At 39.3% G+C, this 12,557-nt stretch overlaps 1 protein-coding gene across 1 annotated transcript in view; it reads right to left on the bottom strand.

The window, feature by feature from the left end:
- The window catches only part of slc24a4b (solute carrier family 24 member 4b), a 37,821-nt gene that overhangs the window by 6,270 nt on the left and 18,994 nt on the right, over positions 1-12,557 (bottom strand). The window contains exons 6-16 of the mRNA XM_008276744.1: positions 12,414-12,517; positions 11,974-12,048; positions 11,849-11,874; positions 11,260-11,313; positions 8,924-9,075; positions 5,108-5,277; positions 4,691-4,832; positions 2,906-3,072; positions 1,185-1,299; positions 369-481; positions 144-209 (exon numbers count right to left, since the gene is read on the bottom strand). Of these exons, the coding sequence (XP_008274966.1) occupies positions 144-209; positions 369-481; positions 1,185-1,299; positions 2,906-3,072; positions 4,691-4,832; positions 5,108-5,277; positions 8,924-9,075; positions 11,260-11,313; positions 11,849-11,874; positions 11,974-12,048; positions 12,414-12,517 (1,184 nt within the window). The remainder of the gene's footprint in view (positions 1-143; positions 210-368; positions 482-1,184; positions 1,300-2,905; positions 3,073-4,690; positions 4,833-5,107; positions 5,278-8,923; positions 9,076-11,259; positions 11,314-11,848; positions 11,875-11,973; positions 12,049-12,413; positions 12,518-12,557) is intronic.

Raw genomic sequence — 12,557 nt, 5'->3', positions numbered from 1 at the left:
AAGAGTAGCCAAACAGCAATGCTGCATCATGCACAAAATTTCTGGGTTCTTACTTTGAACATTTATGTTGCACTACAACAGTACAGTAGGTTATCTAGCATTGGTGTAGTATAAACATCAAACTATTGTTAATATATGCTCACCGTTAGGGCCACAGAGCCCAGCAGAAGCACCACTGAGTACACCAGCCCCCGACTGTTAATCATCACCTGAAATACATAAGGACATAAGATCAGCAATTTATCTCTTTAATCTCATTATTCGGTCCCAGACATGAGGCACAGCTGAATTTTGTTGGTTCATACATTCATATACTCAATCCAAACACATGGCGGTCTGGGTTCTTGCAAAGTGAACTCGCCTCTCACCTCTGATCCATAGCTGACACACATGGTCTGTATCGCCCAGGGGACTCCAAGTCCCACTAGAATATCAAACACATTACTGCCAATCGTGTTGGACACCGCCATATCCCCCAAACCTGTAAAAAAAACAAGGTTCAAATAAAGTTAGCAGGGATATATCCAGTTATCCTTTTGCTGAGATGAACCACTTTATTTCTAACTACTCTGCTATTCTGTACCTTCTGATATTTCACAAGGGCCCCAACCCTGCTCAGCTCAGAAAGTAGTGATACAGGCCTGTATTCTAATATTTATTAGGAGCTCTGCACTATTTTGGAAGTTGTACATCCCTACTTGCACAATTTGTTTAAATGAACACGGGAAACAACTGGCACATATTTAGCTCTACACTGCAAAAGATGTGCAAAAGCTAATCAAGTGCACAACTTTACTTAGTTGAACTGAATCTGTATGCATAGTGTTCTCTATTTACAAGTTTACCTGTTACAGCTACTGCTAACTCCATTTGCACATAAATAGACTACAATCCATACTTTGATAATTCAATGCATTTCTCTATTTTCATCTCTCAGCTTTAAGTTCAGCAAATTCAGCTCAAATTACCAGCCCCTGTATCTATATCTGTAGTGTATATAAATACGGATGACTTGCACAGCCAACCTTCAGGGGAAGTCATAGTTTAAGAATAAAATGGGGATATCCTGGGGGACTAGGGGTAGAAAATGTGCAGCATGTAATCATAAGATCCATATCTGGCTTCTGCTGAATCACAAGTCCACAAAATCCCAATGTAAAAAGGTTCCAGAGAGAAAGTTATACCTTGCCGAGCCACAATAAGACTAGCTATGCAGTCTGGGACACTGGTGCCTGCTGCCAGGAAAGTGATGCCCATGATGACATCTGGGATTCCCAGAGTGTAGCCAATTATTGTCACCTGAAAGAATACAGTGTCAGAGCTCAAAATAGCCTGGATGAAAAAAAAAAAAACAAAAATAACGCAAAAGCTTCTTATTTCAAATCCTATTTAAATACTCTGAAAGTGGCAAACTACAGTATGAAGCTTTAGGCTCCCTTGTTTATTTCAGCACGTGATGAAGCAAGATTATTGGTTTCAGTTAAATATTCTGGGTAAAGGTAAACTCGCCTTGTTGGCTATATCAACAACTTTATCAGATCTGTAAACAAATATTGTAATAGGAATGTGTAATCTGCTCTCCAAATGCCATTGCAGCACTATCTGAATGCTCCTTTCATGACCCTTTTGTTTGGTGATTCAGTTTTTCACCTGCAAAGTTACACAATCTGCCTGAGCTGTCAATGCTACTGCAATAGCAATTTTTTATTTTATTTTTTTTTAACAAAATCTGTGCTTATGGCATCTTTATGGCAAGCTGCTTCAGGATTCTACAGATGAACTTGATCTGACCCATAGACTGTATAAAAGGTGGACGTAGCAAAAATGAAGCCAACCCGGAAGTGTCAAAAACCTGCAATATCACTACGTCCGCTAGTTGCTGGCTCCAAAAAGCCCTGGCTCCCATAGAAATGAATTGGAAAAGAAGTGATCACAGATCACGAAATACCGCATTCCTACAGCTCATGATTTTTTAAAATTAGTTTTCATGGTCAAATCCAGAGATCAGGTGGCCAATCTGAAAATAAATCAATACTAGTTATTATTATTTTTTTAAATCGTCAAAATTTTGCGGGGCAAGGGGCGTGGCTGGCTTGATTGACAGTCGGCAGCGACGATGCAGACGACGCGAGCAGAAGGTGGTAAATGCGGGCAGACAGAGAGGGCCTGCCTCTCAATCCGTCTGACCAATTGCTGCTCCTATGGCTCCGCCCCCCTCAGACGATTTTTGCATCACTGGCTCCAAAAATCCAAGATGTCAACCAGGAAGTAGCAAAACCCTGGCTTCATTTTCTCAGTGCAGAAACCAACAGTTGACGTCACGGTAGCTACGTCCATCTTTTCTACAGTCTATGATCTGACCAGTAAAATATGCGTATTTTAATTCTTCTAAGTCCAAAAGAACATTCTGAGATATTTACAATGTCATTCTTCCAGGACAAGAGACGTCACTCATACCATTCATGCGTTTCTCATTACAGATATAAGCAATCAAAACAAGTTGTAATTAAGTTCAAGATATAGCTAATTCCCCTAAATTCAAAATACTATATTATCCTTTTTACAATAACTTGAATTAAGTTCCAGCTAGTCACAATGACATTGTAGATAACTTGAACTGGAACATGTGTTTCGTTCACCCAACAGTCCAAAAGCCAAAGTAACTTAATTTGGAGTAAAACTCAAACCACTAAATTCACACATTTCAGAAGCTGGAAATTAAAAGTGTTTAACCCTTTTGATTGATAAATTTGTGCAATTTAGAAACCAACTAACCATTTTCAAATTACAGGCAACTTGAAATTCAACGTGCCTGGTGGATCAATGTCCTCTGAAGAGTGCCATTACTCATAAAAAGCACAAATTAGCAAAGCAGAATCTCTGGCATACAAACAATTACACTTACCATCCAAACCATCAAATAGGAGAAGACCGCAATCCAGACAGTAGATAGGATGAAGGAGACCATGAAGTATTTCTCCCAGCGAGGCTTGGCACAGTTTGGGACAGTTAGGAACAGCAAAAGAAGCAGAGGCCATGATAACAGCCACTTCAACTTGCTGCCAATACCCCCTGCAGCGAAAACACATGAGATCAGCACGGTCAGATAGTTGTGTCAGACTTTTTTTTCCCCTAGTTTCCAATCATGTATTGTGTGGTAAATGTATTGTTTAAGCAACTGGATTGCTTAAGCAGACACTATGGCCACTTCTACTTTGAGTGCCAATGACATTTTTTACATAATTTTTTCTTGCCAATTTGTTCCACATAAACTGCACCTCGCCTGAAAAGAGGACAAGAACAGGCGGCAGCAGGGGGCAGGGTTTAAAGTTTAAAGTTGGGAGCCAAACTGGACAGTTAGCAGCAGCTTTCAGTCTGTACTTGAAGTTACTGAAACATACAGATGTATTTAAACAGCTTTCACTGGTATATTTGCTAAGTAGTAGAGGAATTAAATCAGTCCAACGGTAACATACAATAAACTAGAACATTATATTGTCTGCAGGTTTTGACTGCTCTGAGTGTCTGACCATCACAGACACAACATGGATTCTGTTAATTGAATATTTACAAAATCAGATGAATTCCATTTCTATCAAAGACGATATTGTTGAGCCAGTTGTTAGATCAGGTGACAGCCAGATGCTTCCCACCACGCCCTAAAGCCACACATTTGGTGAAGTGTAACTGCGTCACCTGATCACCTTGATCTTATGATGTTGTCGTTAAGTCATGTCGTCAGAGCAAGTCAACATCAGCATCAGACAGAAATCTAACCAGCAAGCATTGTGCAGCAATCATCGGCGATCAAATCTGTGCAGGTCTGACTCATCTCAAGCGAGCCTAATGTTTTTATTCTGTTTCACCCTCATCCTTGAATTCTTTATGGTGTACTCCTACAAATGTGCAATAAAAGGTCCCTGTGCAACATAACCGGTTGCTCTGACAGCCAAATGGATGAACAGGTTTAATGCCATACCAACACTTAACATGGGGAGTTTGCAAATGTGTAACCACATGTCTTTTTCTGCTGTATTTTCAGCAAAGTGCCATAACATTACAAAAACATTTGGACTTCATGTCACACAGAAGACAACTGTGTCCAAACCATGGTTCGCATTTACATTGTTGCCCCATCTCTCAATCGCCACACACACAAAGCTTTATTTATTTATTTTGCAAAAGCTTTTAATACATACGGTATTCTCCTGTTTTGTGGTGTAAAACGTGAGTGGGCAGACTGTACAGAACACCTTAAACAGCAACACGTTACAGCCTAATATAAGGCAACAACACTTCCATACCCTTAGATGAATGTGACCATTTCATAAAACCTCTGACTAATCAGATTAAGAGTCTTTTCAGCAGCAGACTGATAAAAGGGCAGCATTGCTCAGAGCTGTCAAAGTGGATGATCATTAGCTGGTCTATGAGAAGCCACTGACTAATTTGAGTGAGGACATCAATAACTACTGAAGCGATAAGAATATCTCAAGCAGATTGAGCAAAACTGTCCAGCTTCTTACAGCACTAATAACACCCCAGGTTCTTAAAATCAGGACGTACAGGAGGATGTATAACAGATTTGGAAATATGACTTATAGGTCAAGATCAGATCTTTTTAAACTAAAGTATCCTGCCATGTGTGCCAAACTACAACATCAATCCAGGGAATACATGAATCACATACTTGGAATATGAAACGGCGAGATAGTTTCGTTTTCTTCTGCCTCAGTGGGTTTGTCCTCTGGAACGTTTCCATTCTCGATTTCAACCTTCCCGTCAATCACTTGTGTCTCCACGCCATTGGCAGCTTGCACCAACTTCTGGCGCTTTCAGAAAAAAGAAACTAAGTCAAAGAGCACATGAGCAGACGTGCTGCTACTTTGATGATTTGCTGCTACAACATTTTTAACGCATTTTTTCTGCAGTCAAAGAAACAAAGTGTGAAGTGTTCAAGTGAGAAGAACTTCCTCAGGCCTTCTGAACACTTCTTAGAAACTAAGAGCAGAAACATAAAGCCTAAAGAGTCTACAATGTTAAGAAGTATTAATATGTAGCTGTAGCACCTAAATCTAATCACTGAAGCAACAACAGCCTTCTGTACCTCTGTAATGATGAGACGACTGGCCATGCGCAGACGGGTCTTGGGTCCAAAATGGCTGGTGACCATGACACGGAGGCCTGCCTCAGGAAACCTAAACTTTGAAGGGCTGGCGTTCATGATCTCGTCCACCATCACCACTGAGCCACGGCTGTAGGCCTTGCTAGGCTTGACTGAAGGAAAACTTAGATTGTCAGTTACACTCCTTATTACAGAAACCCACCATGCAAGCTAGAAGTTTGCAATATCAAAGTATAATTTCAGTTTTAGCCATTAAATTATGGACTTTATGATATATATCGCAAATGTCAGTTTGTAGTCTAAGCATTAAGGTCTCAGAAAAAAAATAAATAAATCAATGCTAAAGAGCTATTCTGTCACCATTTTAAAGCTGCACCAGGCAATGTATTTATGGCAACAATGTGCACCAATACCTCAATCCCAAGGTTAGCTGGATGAGGACAGTTTATTGCCGACACAAATCAAAACCTCCAGCAAAACCTGCCCCAAGCATTAGCGTCAATTTCTTGTCTGACCAAATTTTCCAATGCTTTGAAATTCCATTTCTCCTTTCTCTCCACTCCATCTTTTCCTACATAAAATGGAAAATGATGTTGACACCTTCATGATGCTTGTTGTCTCAACAGGGACGATGGAAGTGACTCTTGGTCACATTGCTCAATAAAGAACACTCCAGTTTTATCCTTCAAAGAAAAACTGTAACTTATCATTATGGGCAGGTTTAATATTAGTATTTCCCAAAATGTTGAGATTAGTGTAGTTTGACTTTCTGCAAATGGGCAGACCATGAAAAGCATGTATCAAATTTGGTGATTTTTACTTTTTCCTTAACTTGGACCTTAATTCAATGTTTTATTTTTTGAGAAAATTCCTCCCCCTTTTGATGATAACCAATGACAGAACAGGGTAAGTTTTCTCTGGAAAGTAACAATATGGAAAAAGATTAGCCTTTGAAGGCTACATATAACTGCATTTGGTGCTAGTATCTTCGCTGGCACGTTACAGCATTTTCCACTACCTATAGACCTTTGCTAGGAATTTGTATTAAGTCGCTGCATGCTACAAACTAACTAGGAGCTCAGAAAAACGTCACAGTGAAAATTTAGGCCACTTCAACAACAATGTAATTTAAATGGAGCAGTAAATTAACAGTCCCAAATGATCCCTGCTCTGCTGGACTTCATTCGGCTTCTACCAGCAAGTAACTTGGTAGACAGAATGCTTGTGGATGAAAGGAGGAATGTAAAACCCCTTTGACTCCAGTGTTGGATGCTTCACTCCCCTCATGCCTTTTCTAAAAAAGCTAGGTTGGTTAATATGAGGGTGTTGTTCACAGTTGATATGATTTTTTTGGTACTCAACTTCAAATAGCTTTCCTAAATTGCAGCTTTGAAGTTTGTCTACCAGTTGTGAATATTTTTGGGTCAACCAAGATTCATTTTGAAATCTGTGACTCTGAAGATGCAACCTCTGGCATCTTTAAACTGGTGCCCTCAAACTGTCATGTAGGTGGCTGACAAATGTAAGTGTGTTTCAGATACATTTTACAATGCTTTATTGGCACCCTATAACTCAACATTTGCTCGCAATTAGCTATAAGATGTGGTGTATAGAGAATAAAAAGAGTTCTACAGTACACTTATTAGTTTAACTTAGCCTTAATTTGACTTATTATGCATGCACCAATGCACATAAATTAACTGTGTAAACAGAGCCGGCATCAACATTTCCTCTTGTGAAATTCATTACCACTTCAGGAATGAGTGGGTCTACGCCCCAGAGACTGGCAGAAGAGAAGCAGTATGCAAGCAGAAAGAATTGGCACACAGCAGCACAACACTGTTGACAACAAGCAAGAATAAGTTTAGTAAGGCTAAACAGACAGGCATGTTAACAATGAGCCAAAGTAGGAAAAAAGACATTTACTAGAAGGGTTAAATGCCACTGATTAGAAACTTTAGAAAGTCAAAGATGGGAGAGGAAGAAGTGGAGAACTGTGGCTATAAGATGTTAATTAAAAAAGACAGACTTTTCCACAAGTTTTTAATAAGTGAGACCTAAGACAACAAGTCCCCTGACATTAAACTGCATTACCGAAAAGATTAAAGGATATCGTCAGTATGGAGCTCCCATTTTAAACAGAGCATTTCATTTTGTGCCCCCTGTATGCTCAGATAGGCTTCAGGGCTTAGGCTTAGACAATGAACAGAGAAACATATGACTTTTATAATTACCAAAAGAAAAATGTCACAGACAAATATGACAAACTGTCTCTTCAGGTAATGCAGTTCACTGAGATCAAAGGACATTTTCTGGATCTTTGTGCATCTACAGAATTATTGACTATTAGGAAAAGTATTTATTTGCTTTCTTGCTGACAGTAAGATGACAAGATTGATACAACTCTCATTATCCGACTCGCTGGATGTAGTTTGCAGGCATAAGTCTGCCACTGGTTACGCATTTCATACAGATTTGTGCTTCTCATCTGCCATCTACAGTCATGAACAAAAGTTTACATACACAGACTTTCCAAAGACTCCTATAACTCTGTATGCGCTGTGATGGAATTATTAAAAACCCATGTCACTTGGAGCCATTTGAAAGGAGTTACAGATGCCAAATCATCTGTGCAAACAATTGCTTGGAAGTACATAAAGTACTTGACACAGTTGTGTCACTGCTACAATCAGAAACAAAACACCAGCTATCACCTTCTGCTGAGAGACAATTGGTCAGGATGGTCAAGAGTCAATCAAGAATCACCAAAAAGCAGGTGTCTGATGAATTAGAAGCTACTGGAACACAGCTGTCAGTGTCAACAGTTGTATGTTTTACATCACCATGGGCCCAGAAGCTTCTGTTAAAACTCAACTGAAGTTTCCTGCCGATCAAATGGGCAAAGAAAAGGCCTTCTGGAGGAAAGTTCGGTTATCAGACGAAACCAAAATTTTGCTATTTGGCCACAATGACCAGAAATATATTTAGGGACAGAAGCTGAGACCTTTAACCCCAAGAAAATCAAACCCACCATCAAGCAGGGACTGTGCTGAGGAAACAAGTCTGTGTCAGAAAGTCAGCAAAGGTAGTTTACCGGAACCAATTATGTCAAGAGTAGTGGTCAAAGATACAACCACGAGCTTGTGGACGGCTACCAAAAGCACAGTTATTAATGTTAATTTCTAGAAGACCTACAATAAATCTATGAAAGAACCAAAATTATGATTAATTTTGTGACAAAGATGCATGTGTTTCAATGATTCCTTCATAGATACTTAAGACTTGTAGAAGTCATTGAAAACTAAAAACTTTTGTTATATACATTGTCTTTACAAGTATATGTAAACTTTTGTTCACAACTGTACATGTTACCATTTTTAAAATCTCTTTAAAATCTTTGGCTAGCTGTTTCCCCTTGTTTCCAGTCTGTATGCTAATGAATGAATGCCCTTTATTGTCATTATGCAGTGTACAACGAGATAAGCTAAGCACAGCAGCTATATTTAAGGGAAACATATGAGAGTAGTATTGACCTTCTCATGTGTTAACAAAGACGCAGAAGTTTCACTAAATTGCTTTAGGGAATTTTTCTGCGGAAAACAGTTTAAGTCAAAGCAGTTCATGTTACTTCAGCAGAAAGAAGCAAAGGTTAAAGCCACAGAATCTTTAACAGTAGGGCACACCCACAGTCTTCCAGAAAATCAAAAGTAAATAATCTAGTTCCATTTCATGGAAACAGCTCATTAATTTCCTAGCAGTATGTAGCCATGGGGAGCCAGCCTGTCTGATTAACCTTACCTGTTGAGAGCAAAGGTGATGACGGGTCGTCATCCCAAACATAGTCATAGCTAGTATTACCGTCCTCCATCTCACTGCTGGCTGCCGCGTTACCATTGGCCACGTTTTTGTTGGACTTCCCCATGAAAAATTTCTGCATGCTGGAGTTGAATCTAGTAAACAGATGGAACATAATCCCTAAATTAGAGACACTGAAATAGTTCTTCTTAGAGTCTAAAAAAGCAAACAAGATAGGACATTCAGTGTCAAGATTCATATTTGCATTTCCAGCTTTAGAGAAAAGGCGTGTTTGAAATATATTATGCATTAATTAGCCAAAAGAACCTGTTTAATGTCTTCTATAGAATTAGCATTTATGATGGCCTAGTTTCTAAAAAACAGCATCAGCATTAGGCTACAATGTACAAAAAAATGGCTAATATGCTGCTGTGCATTAGAGTTGAAAGAGAAGAGAAAGTAAAAAAAAAATGTTCAGAGAAGGCAATCACATGGCTTTCATCAGCCACACAGACCTGCAGTTGAGGCCATTTGGGTGCCATTACATAAAAATGGATCACAAATACTGAAAACTCCGGTGCTGCCTTTGAACATCGTGTGTGCAGAGGTTCACAGCATTACAAGAGCTACACAGTCTCCCCAATACCTTCAGAGGCCATAATTAAAGCCAAAATAAGGCTTTGATTACACTTTAAAAAACAGAATTCGGTGCTATTATTTTAGTTTAGAATATAAAACAGTACAAAGGATGATGTATTTTGTAGACTATCGAGCAAAAAAAAAGAAAACGGTACTGACAAATAAAATAGGACAAACTTTTCCTTAACCTTCAATGAGTGTCCAGTAAAATAAAATAAAAAAAATCAGAACAAACATCATAGTACTCATCCATGTGAAATACTGTAGTGTGGCATCACTGCATTCACTTTTAAACACAAGTACAGACTTTAGCCAGCTTTTAGCTTTAAAGAATTTCTTTCAGTTAATAAGATTTTATCTTATTAAAGAAAAGCTTGTAAAGTTATTCAGCAAATACCACTATGAGTTAACATAGTCCGAAAAAAACCTAGATTAAATAGCAAGCATCTTCAAAATACTAAGAACAATAAAGTCACTGACTTATTTCCAAAGTGATGCTTGATAAAAGAAGAGAAGCTGAGACATTGTTATGAAGACTGCATTTGTCAGTTTTGATATGCTACAGGAAATTCCTTAGTTCTATTCTATTAATTTTTTTAAATTTATTTTTTGCCTTTATTATTTTTAGTAGAGCAGTGAAGCGAGACAGGAAAGGGGAGAAGAATGGGGAGAGACCTGCAGCAAAGGGCCATGAGCGGGATTCCAACTATAGGCCCTGTTCATGAGACGCCGTCTTATCCGGTTGAGCTACCAGGCCGCCCCTTAGTTCTATTTTTAATACACGGTCGTACACTTGATTAAGCACATCTTAAACTAATTCTCGTGATTTGACATTCAAAGTATTTCTATTGATTTGTTTCCCCCCCCATCATTTCAGCATTTATCACATTTTTCCTCTGCCAGCTTGCGTGCTCTTCTCGGAGAGAAAAAGTATCACAGGTCACCTTAGAGCACTGATCGCGCTATATAAAACCCACTCTACTCCATTTTGACTGAAACGGCCCAAAATGGTCAGCAGATATTTTGGGAGAAGGGAGACATATGACAGCATATCCTACAGTAAGCACTTCTTTCCTCCAAATGAGAAAGGAGAGGAGTGATCCGTTTAAGCCTGTGCTCTTAGCCACTGCAGAGGGAGAAAGATTAAACTCTTATGGCAGGGAGAGAGCAGGCTGCTGCTGAGTGTAACACAGATTACCAGCTGGACAGAGACAGCAGCACAGGACAACGTGGTTGGTTTTCAGTTTGGACTGTAAAGTCCCAAACATGGCCTGATGGAGTCGGTTGATGTTGAATGTGGACAGATAGGTCTGCAGTGAAAAGTCAGCAACAGGAAGTCTCAGGGCAGAGTGACTACAAACACACACACACTCTGATCCTTCTGGAAATAAAAATGTAGCTTCATAAACTGCAAATTTAGAGTTATTTGTTGAAACTAAACCACTACAATGCCAGACTATTGACTGTAAGATGCTTCAAATGAGAAGTAAAATGCATTTTCACTGTGTCACATTAAAAACTGCACTTTGTTGTAACGAATGCCTCGAGTGTTTTCCAGCAGAAGGCTCCTGGGTTGACTGAACGGGATACTCCTCTCCAGCTGTTCTCTTGTGGGGAACACAGTTCTACTCATCGTAAGCATTGGTGTGTCAGAGTGTAAAGCAGAAAATGATTGTACTCTAAGAATATGCAGAACTCACTTCATGACGAGGATGTATCCGGCATACATGACGACCAGCACCAAACTCTCCCACCTGATGAAGGAGAAAAATACAGGATGAGGGATAGAGGGACAATGCATGGTCTTGACACATACAAAGCTTAGCATATTTTAGCGTCTGAGTCTGTATGTGTGTCATGTTTCTAGCAGGCAGGCTGTATCTGCCTGCTGGAAATATTGTATGGGAGCATTATCAGAAGATTACTTGGGAATTTAAAAATTAAATTACATCTGCAAGCAGAAACCAACAATACTTGACCCTAAACTAACCGGGAACAAATTTCCTAGTTGCAGACGCTTTACAGCCTGAATTTTACTTTTGTTGTGATTAGTTAATGGCCATGAGTTACACTTACGAGATGAGTGGAAATCAGTTGCAACTGTAGTACAGCAGTGTAGAGTAATGCCAATTACAGTGCCATCCATGTAAAATTTGCTGAGGGCCATTATGGGCTCCTGGTTCTGTATTTGTTACGTATGATTTTTGCTCCCCAGTCATGAAACAAAACATGTGTTTTCCTTTTGGAAGTAAAGTAAGTAAAATACACCAAACTCAAGAAGTAACTTACCAAACTATCTTCTCGTCATAAATGAACTGAAAAATTGAGGGAAACATACCTTTTAGATTACATAAAAACATTCAAAGCAGACGTTAACAGTCGGTGATCATCAATAAATGCATGTTGCGACTTACTGCAATCAAAGCCACGACAGACAGGATGTAGTAGAAGGAATCCCTGAAAACAGCCCACCAGGTCAGCATCACCACCTAAAATTTTACAAGTAAAAGTCATATTTGAGATTTTACTTTAACTGTATCTGTTTATAATTAGAGGTTTGCATTTGTTTTTTTTTTATTTTATTTTATTGTTTGGGGGTTAATATATAGCACTAACATACCGAATATGTAAATGGACTGGACTGTAAGAGCCAAGACACGAATCACACATCTATAATCCTCCAGAGTTTACTTCTCCATTTCCACTACAGCCAGTTCTGAGAAAACTAACTGAAGCAGATGGCTTTGTTTCCCCTCAGCAAAAAACTTCTGTTTATTTATAGAGCAGCACATGTGTAGCAGAATGATGCAGCTGTAGCAGTAAGTCACTCCCTCTCTCGAACACACACACACACCTGTCCTGCAAAGATGCCACAGACACCAATGATGCATAGGATGTTGAAGACCGCTGAGCCAACGATGGTCCCCACCCCCACATCACCGTGGGTGATGAAGACACCTGCACACAAGGAGGCAGCCAGTCAGAATCAGTGGTGACA

This window comes from Stegastes partitus, unplaced genomic scaffold (assembly GCF_000690725.1).
Source record: "Stegastes partitus isolate 25-593 unplaced genomic scaffold, Stegastes_partitus-1.0.2 Scaffold80, whole genome shotgun sequence".
Taxonomy (NCBI): domain Eukaryota; kingdom Metazoa; phylum Chordata; class Actinopteri; family Pomacentridae; genus Stegastes; species Stegastes partitus.
Note: the sequence above shows the minus strand (reverse complement) of the source record. Positions and strands in the feature narration are given on the sequence as shown.